Source organism: Gymnodraco acuticeps, unplaced genomic scaffold, assembly GCF_902827175.1.
Source record: "Gymnodraco acuticeps unplaced genomic scaffold, fGymAcu1.1, whole genome shotgun sequence".
Classification (NCBI taxonomy): domain Eukaryota; kingdom Metazoa; phylum Chordata; class Actinopteri; order Perciformes; family Bathydraconidae; genus Gymnodraco; species Gymnodraco acuticeps.
In genome coordinates, this window is record NW_022990583.1 from 3,902,706 (window position 1) to 3,917,387 (window position 14,682).

General features: G+C 39.9%; 1 protein-coding gene across 4 annotated transcripts; it reads left to right on the top strand.

Moving 5' to 3' along the window:
- The first annotated feature begins 1,152 nt into the window (after positions 1–1,152).
- On the top strand, positions 1,153–13,060 carry LOC117554056 (acyl-CoA-binding protein homolog). Of its 4 annotated transcripts, XM_034228282.1 has the most exons (18): positions 1,153–1,290; positions 1,990–2,107; positions 2,196–2,258; positions 8,814–8,938; positions 9,039–9,220; positions 9,339–9,463; positions 9,579–9,687; positions 10,293–10,386; positions 10,505–10,630; positions 10,745–10,846; positions 10,977–11,060; positions 11,170–11,277; positions 11,363–11,493; positions 11,588–11,711; positions 11,801–11,879; positions 12,034–12,127; positions 12,356–12,475; positions 12,785–13,060. In XM_034228282.1, exons 1-18 carry the CDS (start codon positions 1,279–1,281, stop codon positions 12,903–12,905), a joined length of 1,917 nt encoding a protein of 638 aa, XP_034084173.1. In that variant the 5' UTR covers positions 1,153–1,278; the 3' UTR covers positions 12,906–13,060. The 4 variants fall into 4 exon arrangements, 3 of the variants coding, with proteins under 3 accessions (XP_034084173.1, XP_034084171.1, XP_034084170.1); XM_034228279.1 differs by lacking the exons at positions 1,153–1,290; positions 1,990–2,107; positions 2,196–2,258 and adding exons at positions 6,466–6,617; positions 8,251–8,374; XR_004570212.1 differs by lacking the exons at positions 1,153–1,290; positions 1,990–2,107; positions 2,196–2,258; ... (3 more) ...; positions 12,356–12,475; positions 12,785–13,060 and adding exons at positions 6,454–6,617; positions 8,251–8,374 and having other exon boundaries at positions 10,767–10,846; positions 11,363–11,492.
- The last annotated feature ends 1,622 nt before the right edge of the window (positions 13,061–14,682 follow it).

Below are 14,682 nucleotides of genomic sequence, written 5' to 3' on the forward strand. Positions count from 1 at the left end.
CTCTCAGTGTGTCCCTCAGAGTGTCCCACAGTGTGTCCCACAGTGTGTCCCTCAGTGTGTCCCTCAGAGTCAGAGTGTCCCTCAGTGTGTCCCTCAGTGTGTCCCTCAGAGTCAGTGTCCCTCAGTGTGTCCCTCAGAGTCAGAGTGTCCCTCAGTGTGTCCCTCAGAGTGTCCCTCAGTGTGTCTCTCAGAGTGTGTCCCTCAGAGTGTGTCCCTCTCAGAGTGTCCCTCAGTGTGTTCCTCAGAGAGTGTCTCTCAGAGTGTCCCTCAGAGTGTGTCCCTCAGTGTGTGTCTCTCAGTGTGTTCCTCGGTGTGTCCCTCAGAGTGTCCCTCAGAGTGTCCCTCAGTGTGTGTCCCTCAGTGTGTCCCTCAGTGTGTTCCTCGGTGTGTTTCTCTGTGTGTCCCTCAGTGTGTCCCTCAGTGTGTGTTCCTCGGTGTGTCTCTCTGTGTGTCCCTCAGTGTGTCCCTCAGTGTGTCCCTCAGAGTGTTCCTCTGTGTGTCTCTCGGTGTTTCCCTCAGAGTGTCCCTCTCAGAGTGTCCCTCTCAGAGTGTCCCTCAGTGTGTCCCTCCGTGTGTCTCTCAGATTGTCCCTCAGTGTGTCTCTCAGTGTGTCCCTCAGAGTGTTCCTCTGTGTGTCCCTCAGAGTGTGTCCTAGTGTTATCTAAAGTAATTAGATACCGTACCATTACTGCGCTCATAAAGAATGATAAGAATAAGGTTTAATTCATTAGTGAGTTTAAAGTAATTAGTTAGAAGCCCTATTTTATCAGTATGTCTGCACAGCAGTTACAATGGTCAAACATTAAAACAGAATTGTTCCCATTTTCTCTTTAATAGTTAGTAACATTAGATATTTTAATGAGATATGGACCGCAAAACAAAAAATGTCCCTGGTTTTCCTTTTATGAACTACCGAATGCAAGTAGTCACCTTAGTTTATTTTGTTATGAGATGATAATGTGAATTACTCGTTTGGTTTCTTTTACATTAAAAAGAAGTTCGAATTTTCAAAAGGTCTTAAGTTTTTTTTCGGGGGGGGAGGCCCTTTTTCCAGTTTAGAGCAATAGCCCCTCCAAATGTCTGTGCACGTCCCTGTGTGTGTGTATCCTGACAGCCAATCAGCTGCTCGGATTCTCTACTCCCTCCTCCGCAGGACGATCCATGGCCCATATATTGCATAATATAGTCTTTTGTATTCAGACAGCTGCGCAGAGACGTCCATCCAGCCGACAGCAGCAGACATAAATTCATCTGGACCTCGAGACTGCATCTACAAAAATGGCTTCTCAGGTAAAAAAATCCACTTCCATTGTATGCGGCAGTGTTTCGTAGACGCTTTATCGCATTTAAATAAAGAACGGTTGTAGCGACAGGGTGTGTTCACTTCCCTCCAGTCGTACTGTGTGTCAACCATCTTTGTCGGTGTGGGATGAGTTAATGTAATACATATGTATTCTCTGATTCTTAGTGCAAGCAGATTGCTTAAACAACACGCCAAATAAACAGCATTTTAAATATAAGTAATTATAGAAAGGAGTTGCCTCTTATTACATTTAGTAGATGAAAATATTTCACTTTTAATGACCATTTCGACTCCTATTAAAGGTTTGGAGGTTAATATTTAGAGTTGATGGTGTTCACGTTTCCTATCTTTAATGATCTGTTATGCAATGTGCTAGATCTTTCGTAAAGGAGATTATTAGGCACAAAGCACAAGCGTGTTGAATAAAAAGCCCATTGTTTAACTCAAACTTGTGAAACAAAAGGTCTTCCGGGCTGTGCACCATGACTACAACACTATGCTCAGATTTGTAATCAGTGTTGTTTGTAACTTATTAATATGCACATTCCTTAAACGGATTCATCAGCGGACTTGGCAAAGAAGATAAGTGTTTTATCAGTGCTTACCCTGTGCTGAAATGATAGCTTAGCATTGAATAAGATAACAGAAATATAATGAGTGGCTATGGGAACATTTGTTATCTGCAGGCAGAGTTTGATAAATTTGCAGAGGATGTGAAGAAGGTGAAGACGAAGCCTACAGACCAGGAGCTGCTGGACCTCTATGGCCTTTATAAGCAGGCAACAGTTGGAGATGTTAACACCGGTATGACTTCCGATTCAGAATAACTTCCATGCAATGTTCCCGAATTTTGGAACATTTCCTTACTCCCTGTGTCATGTCACAATTGCAGAAAGACCAGGAATGCTGGACTTCAAAGGAAAAGCAAAGTGGGATGCCTGGAACTCTAGGAAAGGTAACTTATAAAGAATTTCTTGTAAAGCTGGCTAGAAAACAAGCAACATTAGTTTATATAATTTGTTCTATGTCTTGTAATTGCACTGTTGAGGAAACTATTTTTCATACATGAAATAACTACACCGTAGTTGTATATGTTATGACGATAAACCTTTGAATCTTGAATCATATTAAAATGTTGTGTTTTAATCCAATTATGTTTCAGAAAAGTCCAAGGAGGATGCCATGTCGGCCTACATTGCACTTGCAACGGAAGTCATTAGCAAATATGCCTTGTAAAGCTTGAAATGAACAGAAGAGGCATGATTAACAGAAGAGGCATGATTAACCCAAAAAGAGGACAGCCTACTAACGCAATAACTGAAGCAATGCAGATATTCCTAATAGCACGTAGCCTTCTGTTTTCAGAGTCTACAATTATGCAGGAACAAGGGTAATTTGAAATTTGCTGTTTTTAATTTTTTTTGTAATGGATTATTAATTGAACAACTTCCATTCATCCTTTTAAAGTTAGAAATATTACATTTGCTCATTTCTGTTTTTACTAACTTTGTAGATGTAGTTTAAACTTGTCACCACGTGTTACCAGCAAAACACATTCACTTTTAAATGTAGCTTGATTCTTCATCTCACCAGGATAAACTCAATGCTGTGAAATGTCAAAAATAAAACGTATTTGAGCACTGTTTATGGTTTGTCTTTTGTTGTTGTTATTCAGCCTACCCTCATTGATATAACGAAGGGGGTCAAAATTCTCCAAAATGAACACACATTTAAACACATTTCTGACCTTCATCAATATATGATTTATAGCAGGACTGTTTTAGTGTTGGCTTGGTGCACGGAATAGTCTGGCAACTGAGAGTATTTTAGCAACAGAACAAAGATTGTAGATTTTGTTCAACTTACTGTACATTGGAAGCACTTAATGTAATTGGGTATTATGAAGAGAAATGAAGCAAGCAAAACAGATACAGTCTCACTTTTCAGATCAATGTGAAACTCATACTAAAAGTGAAAATGTGATCAAATTGGCAATGTCTTCTATTAGTTGAAAGACCATTGTACAATCTGTAGCTTGAGTATGCTAATATTGTATATGTATGCTTCTTCCCTCTTGACAGTGCTCTGCTTCATCACAGGTGATACATCAGGCTTCGTACGGTCATTGAAAACCTGGAAATTCAAAATGCAAATTCCAGGCCATGGAAAAGTTATGGAAAACAATATTTTCCCAAAGTTTTGGAAAAGTCATGGAAATGTAACTAAAGTTGCGTCAAATATAATTTACATTTGATCTAATCGCCGAAATAATCTGCGGTCGCGAGCTGTTATGTGCCATCATGACACGCATGGTGTTATTATTTAATATATGAAGCGCGAGCTGTGTGCTCGAGTCTTCCTGCCTGTCGGCTGAACTCTGCTGCTCCGGGATGAGGGTCAGCTACATTAGCTACGGTGCGTTCGTTAACTGTGCGGAGTCAATGTAGTCAATGTGGCACAGACTGCACCGCTGGTGAACAGCTGTTAGAACGGGCCGTTCAGGTGTTCAGAGCGGCAGAGCGTGATGTGAAGATCATTTAAGGAATCGTTGAGCTAGCTAGCTAGCATACATTGTCACTATCTGCTAACGTTAGCTTTAGCCTTCGTTTTCTAATAGTTTTTTTCATAGGCTATAAACGGAGGTGGTATAAGTATAGATATTGTGCTAGAGTAAAAGTAGAAGTACTCAGATCTTGTACTTTAGTAGAAGTACTCAGATGTTGTTCTTAAAAGTAGAAGTACTCAGATCTTGTACTTGAGTAAAAGTAGAAGTACTCAGGTCTTGTACTTGAGTAAAAGTAGAAGCACTCAGATCTTGTACTTGAGTTAAAGTAGAAGTACTCAGATAAGTAAAAGTACTCAGATCTTGTACTTTAGAAGTACTCAGATCTTGTACTTTAGTAGAAGTGTACTCAGAGCTTGTACTTAATACAAGTATAGTACTCAGATGTTGTACTTGAGTAAAAGTAGAAGTACTCAGATCTTGTACTTGAGTAAAAGTAGAAGTACTCAGATCTTGTACTTGAGTAAAAGTAGAAGTACTCAGATCTTGTACTTGAGTAAATGTAGAAGTACTCAGATCTTGTACTTGAGTAAAAGTAGAAGTACTCAGATCTTGTACTTGAGTAAAAGTAGAAGTACTCAGATCTTGTACTTGAGTAAATGTAGAAGTACTCAGATCTTGTACTTGAGTAAAAGTAGAAGTACTCAGGTCTTGTAAGTGTTGGGGAATATTTTCCAAGGCCCATAACTTTGACCCAGTTTATCAGTTCAAACTGTCCTGACTGAGCACAGGCACCTTGTAACCTTGGCTGCTGTGCTCTCAGTGTCATGATTCTATGTTCCTGCCTGTTGGCGTCAGCTGATAGAGGTGTTATGATTTTATCTTGTTATGCAGCATGTTGATGATGCTCTCGGAACTAGCTAAATACGTGGGACTGGGGTAGAGTTCTTCAGAATTGACGTGGCAACTCTACCGTGCAGTCAGATCGTGGCTGCTGTGACTTGTGATGTGAATTCTCCGGCCGAAGCTCCAAATAAACCATCAGTGTTTGACATCAAAGCTCCTGCTCTTCCCGTGTCTCTTTCCTGAGTTGGTGACTCCCACTGCATTGCTGCACAGAAGTTTCCCTTACAGTAAGTAAAAGTAGAAGTACTCAGATCTTGTACTTGAGTAAAAGTAGAAGTATCAGAGTGTAGGAATACTCTGTTACAGTAAAAGTCCTGCATTCAAAATGTTACTCAAGTCAAAGTACAAAAGTATTATCATCAAAATATAGTGAAAGTAGCGACAGTAAAAGTAGTCATTGTGCAGATTGGTCCATTTCAGAATAATATATATGATATGTTTTATAATGATTGATCATGAAAGTGTTCTCAAAGCTGGTGAAGGTGCAGCTAGTTTGAATGACTTTGTATTCTGCAGGGTAGCTGGTGGATTTACTCCAGGTGGAACTAAAGTCTGATTTAACACTTGATTATATTTCACATCATTTATCCACATCTGAACAGTAACTAAAGGTATTAAATACATGTAGTGGAGGAAAAGTACACCATTTACCTCTGAACTGTAGAGGAGTAGAAGTACACCATGTACCTCTGAACTGTAGTGGAGTAGAAGTACACCATGTACCTCTGAACTGTAGTGGAGTAGAAGTACAAAGTAGCAAAACATTGAAATACTTAAATAAAGTACAAGTATCTCAAAATTGTACCCACATATACTGTAGTACTTGTTGAGTTTATGAACTTAGTTACTTTACACCAGTGGCTATACAGATAGAAAGACTAAGCCTTGCACAGAGGCATGAAAATAGATTTCCAAAATGCTCAACAGTGCTGCCAAAATTATAAACTGACTGCTACACAATTAAAATAAATGCTTTAATATATTTCTACTAGATGTGACTCTTTGGCGTTTCTGTTATTATTAACACTGCTGCTTTAGTTGTTCTGGCTGCTAAAATCATCTGTTATTCCTCATTTTAAAGCCGATATTCCGGGGGGGTCGGGGGGCTCGGATCCTTGTCACCTTTTTCATACCTGATGAGTTTTGCCTCCCTGACTACAGTTGATTTAGCGTGTAGAAGCTAGTAAGCCTACTATTTGATTTGATAGGCACATGTTTCATATGCAGACCTTATTTTCCTGTTCCATGTTCAAATAAACCATTTTCAGTGGTCATTTTTTTTTGGTCATGGAAAATGAGGTAAAGGTCATTGAGAAGTCATTGAAAAGTCATTGAAAAGCATTGGTGAAAAAGTGTATGAACCCTGATACATGTTTCTATCACCATTGCATCTTGTATTGGGTTAAATTATAAATATCTACTGCAGAAACTGCCCAGTTACCACTGCTCTCTGGTTACACTTTAATACAGTGCTAGCAATTTGAGGTCACATGAAATGTAAATCTTAGCTGTAAGCCTACTTCTTGTTCACATTGAGCTTGGAAATAGGGGTTAAAATATCTCTTATGTATGTATTCTTAATTACTGAAACTATGTCTGTCTATACATGATCTATACCGCACATATATAAAGACTAACTGCAATCATTGGATTGCATTCATTAAATCAAAGCCCTGTCACCTCTGTGCAGTATAACAGCTCACTATCAGTGCCTCATCATTGTTTCACTGATTAAATCTAGGTCAAGTGCCACCATCTCGCGCATGCGCAGTGAGATCTTCCGGATAGGTTTAGTGGGGCAAAGGTAACAGGACCGCTGCTGCTGCTGCGGACATAAACACACTGACTACAGATATTTCTGCTGTGCATTGATACTGTAAGCAAAGTCGACTCATCCTGAAGAAGGTGAGCTAAGATATACATTGTTTTGGAAAGCTAGGAATTGTGTCGTTAAATCAAGTTTAACCCTCACAAAATGTCTATTGTTGTTGACAATATCCGCAGGCGAGAGTAGCTAATGCGATGTGACTATAATCGTTTGCTTGCTCACTGGAACAGTTAGCTCTGTTGCATGAATAAACATGTAAAAACTCCAAACTGACTGCTTTCAACAAGCGGGTTAGCAGTCCGTGTTTCCATTACCTAGGGCTTTGAAAGCTAAGTAACTCAGCTTTTCTTAAGTCTCGTGGTTTTGAAGGAGGCTTATAAATGAATGTAGTTTGTTTCATGTAGCAACACAGCTCAGCAACGCGTTAAAGCACTTTGGAACTAGGATAACAGATCAAAAGCATGTGAATGTTTATCAGTCACAATGAAATTCAAAGCTTTTCTTTATGTTGTGCAAAAAGCAGCCTGTTGCACCAACTATACGTTAATAATTTCTTGAGTTAGGGTGCAAAGTCCACTCTAAAAGTTAGATTAAAGTAGTTTGTTTGATACTTAAGTTAAGTCCATGTTTGGCTGCAAAGTGAAAAGTACTTTTCTTGATGCTGAAATAGCTAACGGTGTTTGTTATCAGACAACACAATGGTAATGGACAAAGTATTGTGATTATGTGATAATTAGACATCTTTACAGCTGGTGCAATAACAACAGAAACATCGAGTGGTCATATACAGTATTGCATGCTTATGGGCAGATGGAATTATAAATTATAACAATCACATGATAGATGATAGAACAGGCAAACCGTTTACTAGAACACTATCTAACCCAGGGGTGTCCACGTTTCTCACCGAGGGCCACATACAGACAAATATAAGAAGGGCTGGGCCACCTTCTAGAGGTGATGTTTATTGCCTCATAAATTAAGTTATAAGTCAGCAAAATCAATCAAATGTAGGTGAATTATGCTTGTTACTTGAATATGCTTATTTAATTTGAAAAAACAGCCTACATCCCAGCTCTCCATAGGGTTTCATTTATATTGTTAGCAGCTCATTCCTTAAAACAGGAGCCTCAGATTGCTAATAATTAGGGGAAATATGAAGGGTATATTTCACGCTTGTTATACAAAGAAGTTATTTGGCTTTTTTCTTATCAAGTTAGATTTGTTAGAAAATGTTTTCAAATGTAATTGATTGAATTTATTACAAGTGGGCTTGTTGACACATGACTACTCTGTAATATATGTTTACATATATATTTACGAAGTACAATATAAGACAAGCACAAGTTTAATTTGTGGGCCATACTTTCAGAATTAGCTGATTCATAATGGCCCACGGACCGCAGTTTGGACACCCCTGGTCTAACCTTATATATTCTTCACAATGTTGCACAGATTATATTTATTTAATTACCAGTTAACCAATGTGTAATATGAATGAAACCCTGCAAACAATTCTACAGAAAAATTATAAAGCTGCGCATTTGAATTACAGGCATATTGTACGACTTAAACGTTATCCTATAGTCATATATCCTGGACGCGCAGTTTTCAGATCTAAAGTTATGTTGTAGATAATCTGAAACCTCTGATGTAGGACACAACTATTACAGATGTTTGTTTTGTTGATCCATTCTTAATTCCTTCCAGGGAGAAGAAATGGATAATCATTTGTCAAAGGCTCCCCCAGAGACGACCTTCCAGCACCAAGACGCCCTGCCACCCCTGCCGGTCCCATCACTGGAGACCAGCCTCTCAAAGTACCTGAATGCAGGTAGGAGAGTAACTTTGAACAGCCTGCTGTGTCACAAGTTCCTCTGTTTCAGAATTGACTCACTATTTGAAAAGAAAATGTGCAACTTTGAGGTGTTTTAATCATGTCAAACTCTTAATATTATAACAGCATACAAATGTTTTAGCTTGCGTGTATGATTGTTGCATATGTTCTCATTTTGTAAAATGTACGCAATCTCATGAAATCTGCATAATGCCTAAAAAAAACAAAAAACAATTTATTCCCCCGTATGATTGTATGTTGTCTGTCCTATTGCCGTGTTTTTTAGTGTTATGTATTTGTTTGTATTTTTTGCACACCGGGACAGAGTTGCACTCTGAATCTCGTTATACTCTGTGTACAATGACAATAAAAGGCTTTAACTTAACTGGCTTTAACTAATGTTCACAATTATTTTGTATTGCCATGTCTCCATCAGTTCGTCCATTTGCATCTGAGGAAGAGTTTAAGGCTACGTTGGACATTGTGAATACATTTCAAGAGGGTGTTGGCCAAGAGCTGCACCAAAAGCTACTGCAGAAAGCCAGAACAAACAGGAATTGGGTGTGTAATGAATCTGTCATTTATTTTTTGGGTGCTACAGTCTTAGATGTTTTACTCATTCTTACTTATATGTTTTTTAAACAAAAATAACATTCCTCAGCTGGAAGAATGGTGGTTAGATGTTGCGTATCTGGAGGTTCGCATCCCATCTCAGCTGAATGTGAACTTTGCCGGCCCGGGGCCCTACCTGGAGCACTGTTGGCTCCCCGAAGAGGGAACTCAGCTGCAGAGGGCTAGTATTAGCACATGGCACACACTACAGTACTGGAACCTGATCCGCACGTAAGACTTGCTCAAACACATTTTTACAAGCTGTGTTTTTGTGTTTTGTTAATCAAAAGCTGGTCTTTTAATATGAAATGGGGTATTTATGAAATGTGTTGTTTTATTTTCTTTTTAGGGAGAGGCTGCATCCTCAGAAAGCCGGCAAACTACCGTTAGATATGGACCAGTTCAGAATGCTGTTCTGCACCTGCAAAGTACCTGGAGTGAAGAAGGACACCATCCGTAACTACTTCAAGACAGGTGGAAATAATCTTATCTTATCTAGAGCCTTCAGACACAGCTCCGATAGCTTTAACATCATTTCTCAGTTTTTAATTATAACCGTTGTTTTTGTGCGTTTTTTTCCTTGCCACAGAGAGTGAGGGGCCGTGCCCTTCCCATTTGGTGGTGATGTGTCGTGGACGGATGTTCACATTTGATGCAGTGTGTGATGGACAAATCCTCACTCCTCCAGAAATACTCAGGTAGTGATATACACACAAGTACAAACATCATTCAACAGAACAACGGAGGGTTGAAAGGTCCGTCCATGAACAAACTGCTGCTGATAGTGCTAAATGTACTAAAACATGGAGGAACAGTACACATCCTACCACTGAGTTTGAATTCATTTTATTCTATTTTTAGAGATGTGAGGATACATTTTCACCATTAGTCAGAATCTTAACTGTCCTAGTAAGAAATATATATGAAAGAATAACAGTTTTTACTGTGCCCCAGAGCAGCATACATTTTAAATAATTGTATTACAGAAGCAACAGGGAAACGTGTGTTAATTGTGTTAACAGGGAAACCGGTGTTAATTCCAGCAAGAACTTGCTTATCGGGTTCCAAGTTGATCATATCATTGATCAAAATCCATAAACATATAATTCATAATTAGCTGTGAAAGGTTAATGCTATATACTCCTGGGAAGTACTGAAATAATTGGATTTAAAAATACATTTAATGACGCTTTATTTATTTTTGAATTGCATTCTGTAAGGTATTTTATCTAACTATGAGCCTCTATTAGGTGATTGAGAAGCATAGAGGGCTCAATGTTGCCTTGTTGTATTTGATGTACAGGCAGCTGAGCTATGTGAAAGAGTGCTGTGAGGGGGAGCCAGAGGGAGACGGAGTGTCGGCCCTCACCTCAGAAGAGAGGTCTCGCTGGGCGCAGGTATGGGCGTTCACATTCAACATTTAGGTGTCCATCTTTGTTAATGAGATCTAAAACAGTTCTTATATTACAAAAGCATAGTTGAGTCAGTACTGTCAGTATTTATCTTTCTCTGCAGACCAGGGAGCATCTAATAAGCATCGATCCACACAATAGCAACATCCTGGAGACCATCCAGAGCAGCCTGTTCGTCTTATCTCTGGATGAAACCAAACCCTACTCCTCTCCAGTGAACTACACAAATGTAAGAGCATCACAACGTATATTTTTTACTTTGTATTGTTCACTAGAATTTATATATTTTTTTTTCAAGGAATGAGTTGTTTCTGATTGCGTGACTTTGAAATTCTGAACAAAGATAACCAGGGCGGCCCTTACAGGGGACCCCACAATCCGCTGGGGCGACAAATCGTACAACTCACTCAGCTTCGCAGATGGAACCTTTGGAACCACTTGTGATGTGAGTTTGTATACGTGTGTCATGCTAAAGGAAATCTGAGAAACACTATATGACACATGTATACTGTATGTGAAAGTTATCATTAAGATAAGAAAAAACAGATTTCATAACACTGATTGTTTTTTTGCAGCATGCACCTTATGATGGCATGGTGCTAGTGTCTTTGAGTTGGTATCTGGACCAGCAAATCAGAGCTACAGAAGGCAAATGGAAGGTAAATATGGACTATTACTTTATTTTTTACATCCATTTAAATAGTTCTTGGTGGTTCAATTGAAATGTATATGTCAACTCTCCACATAACGATGTCTATGCTTTTGAAGGGATCAGAGGCAGTCAGAGCCGTGCACCGTCCTGAGGAGCTGGTGTTTACTGTGGACGAAAAAGTCCGGAGTGACATCCGCCACGCCAAACAGCAGTACCTGGAGACGGTGAGCCAGGATTACACCAAACTGTAGTAGAAAAAGCCTGATGCAGAATCACTTAGTCACAGCCGTGTGGGTCGTGGTTTTTCAGGCACAGGACCTGCAGATTGTGTGTTACGCCTTCACAGCGTTTGGAAAAGATGCCATCAACCAGAAGAAGCTGCACCCAGACACTTTTGTACAACTAGCAAAGCAGTTGGCCTTCCACCGAATGCACAAAAGGTACAAGATGATACAAAAAATAGTACCATGTGTTTACTGATGTTTGATGTCCAAGAAGTGAAAGGCCCTTCATTTCTCTCCTTAACCTTCACAGGCCGGGCAGTTGTTATGAGACCGCAATGACTCGCAAGTTCTACCACGGCCGGACGGAGACGATGCGTCCCTGCACCCAGGAGGCTGTCAACTGGTGTAAAGCCATGATGGACCCCTCGTGTGATGTAAGTGTGTACACGTCTGAAACTCTGCACTGTGGCAAAATCAGACTTTTGCTCATTTTACAGGGTACATCCATTTATTTTTCTGTCAGGCTGGTAGCAGGAGGAAAGCCATGCTGGCAGCCTTCAATACGCACAACAACCTGATGGTTGAAGCCCAGGATGGACAAGGTTAGTTCAGTTTTCCTGTCACGATAAAATGCGTCTTGGTATCTCCTCCTATTTACAAATTGGAGTATTAATGTTTGGGTGATCAGGGTGACATGTTGTTTTCTGACGCTTGTGTCTCAAATATTTATCTGTCATTTTCTGACAATGTTTCCAGGTTTTGACAGGCATCTTCTTGGGCTGTATCTTATCGCCAGAGAGGAGGGACTTCCCACTCCAGACCTCTTCATGGATCCCCTTTACTCATTGAGGTATTACCTGTAAAGCTGTGTCTGTGTGTGTCTATGCTGTTTTTAAAACATATTCTTTTAATTTACGGAGTGAGATGACCCACTATGCCCATCTCCAAATTCCATTATTTTTTACAACATAATTTTACATAGTCGTAGCAAGAAAAGCACATTGACAATGTCCTAATAACGAAAAACTGCAGTATTGTTGGGGAGTTCCTTCTGTCTGACTTGTGTTTGTGTCTGCAGCGGTGGAGGTGGTAACTTCGTGCTGTCGTCCAGCCTGGTGGGCTACACCACAATTCTGGGGGCCGCGGCTCCCATGGTGCACCACGGCTACGGGTTTTTCTATCGCATCAGAGACGACAGGTGGGTTAAGGCTTATACGCATGTTTCCATAATGCAGTTTTTTCTTCTGAAAATCGTTCTGCTCCAACTGTAATGTTTTAGCAACCTTTTAAAACACAAGATTAATTAGTTTTATTAATTAGATTATTTGCTAATTATAAGCTGCTTTTCCTAGTTCTTGAACGTTTTAGAAATATTAATGATGTGCATCTTTGTCATTCATGTTTATTTACATACAGTTTTTACCTTAAAAGTTTAACATTTGTGCGTAGCCTCCCTGCTTTTTCAGCGATTTCAATAATACCCACATTCTGCCTTATTTCTCCCCAGGATCGTGGTCTCTGTCTTGGCGTGGAACTCTTGCCGTGAGACAGACGCTGCGACTCTGTTCAACAACTTCTCCAGCTCCATGCATGAGATGCTCCACCTGGCCACCACATCTCAGCTATAAGTAACACTTTATTGCCCTCACGGTTCACCAACACTGGGAATAGCCGACAGCTAGCGATAGTCATGTTTGTTCAGAGCACAGATCAATGCAAAGTTGCTGAATCTGATCTGCTGATAGCCACTGGTTTGGGTATTAAATCAAATCTTATCAACTTTTCTGGTTCATGTACTGATTTATCATTTTTAGTGTAAATCTTTATGATTCTTGTGTACATTTTTTGGAGAATGTTTCATTTAAAATTCTGACAGTATTAATCAGTTTTTAAGATAAGCTAATGCTATGGCTCAAGGCCTTTTTATGGTGTTGGTTCTTCAGGGGGTAAATATTTACCAGACGCTGTGACCCATGGACAATTGAAGAAAATAGCTTCCGTTTCTTTTAGTTGTTGTCCTTTAATTATTTTTGCAATTATGCATTCCGATTTAACTCATTAAAAATAACTTTATAAGTTAAATATAATTGATTTGTTTTATGTTATGGATTAGTACAAATCTAGAGAATAGCACATCACTTTAAAAGTTGGACTGAAATTATTTTTGTAGAAGAAATCTGTTAATATGGTCTTACTGTTTGTTTTTATGTTTGCATACAATCAAAATCGTGATAGGAATTACAGTGTTGATAGTTGTAGTGGGCAGGGGCGGACTGGCAATTGGGAATACTGGGAGTTTTCCCGGTGGGCCGGTGCTGTGCGTGGGCCGGTTGGTATGGAAACGGGGTTCAGGGGGAGTGGCTGTACCCGTAGGATAGAAAAGGGGGAAGTGAGTGACGTCTGACTCAGAGGTCGCGCGGCTGTGGAGAAGAACGTGTTGCCCACATTCTGTTACTGAGTGTAGGCTAGTTAGCTAGCAGGTTTATTGTTTTGGGTGCAGTCACTTTTGTCTCCACTTGCTGTTCAAATAAATGTTGAAAGAAAAAGTAAATCTGTTTCATATGGGTGTTGAGAGATGTATCCATAGATTTAGTCCCTAAATTTGCTCTCAAAGTGCACCAGATTGATGCATTTAACTTCAACATTTGAGCATGCCCCCGGACCCCCCTAGAGGAGGTGAGGTCTACCACCTGCCCACACCCCCTGTTAAATTGTCTCACCCACATTGAGGATGCTTCCTACGCTCATGTTTTATTCCATGTGTCAAGTCAGGTAAATTGGGTCCAAATGTTATTGCATCAATGATCTGTTAACATTAAAATCACTAAATATATGCTGTAACTATTTTGCTCTAGGCAACTCAAGGGCTGCTCAGGTAATGTGATTACTATATGAATATTGGTCCAAAATAACATTAAATGCATAGGGTTTAACATACATAAGTAACATAGTAACATACTTCCGTCGCCGGCCGGCCGATACATGCCGCGCATTAAGTGGGCCTGTCTGTCAATGAATCCCCGAGCCACTTTTTCCCCCCAGTCCGCCCCTGGTAGTGGGCAGCACAGGTATGGGTAAGCTGTTAGCTGCATTCACCCTATATACTGTAGGAAAGATGGCTAACACTACCAAGCTATGCAGGAAGTAACGTACCATTTAGCTAGCTTCCACTTTTTAATCAAACCATCAAATTTCAGTTTGACTTTTGGGAACTAAGAGTGGCCTTCAGATCTATTGATGTTGAAAAGTTTTGGTTTGCTTATGGTTGCCTTACTTGCTTGGTCACCGCACCTCAAAAAGCCTACACACTATGCAGCTTTCCTTTATCTGTACGTCACGCTTGAGATTGCTAAATGTTAATACGAATGTATGGAAGGATTGCTGCTGTAAAACGTGAATGAGCCC

Bases quoted from the DNA above. Each gene is read 5' to 3' on its own strand.
- LOC117554056 (XM_034228282.1), top strand. The intron at 11,494-11,587 runs GTACAAGATGAT...TAACCTTCACAG, and splicing joins TTCCACCGAATGCACAAAAG to GCCGGGCAGTTGTTATGAGA. The intron at 11,880-12,033 runs GTTAGTTCAGTT...CAATGTTTCCAG, and splicing joins TGAAGCCCAGGATGGACAAG to GTTTTGACAGGCATCTTCTT.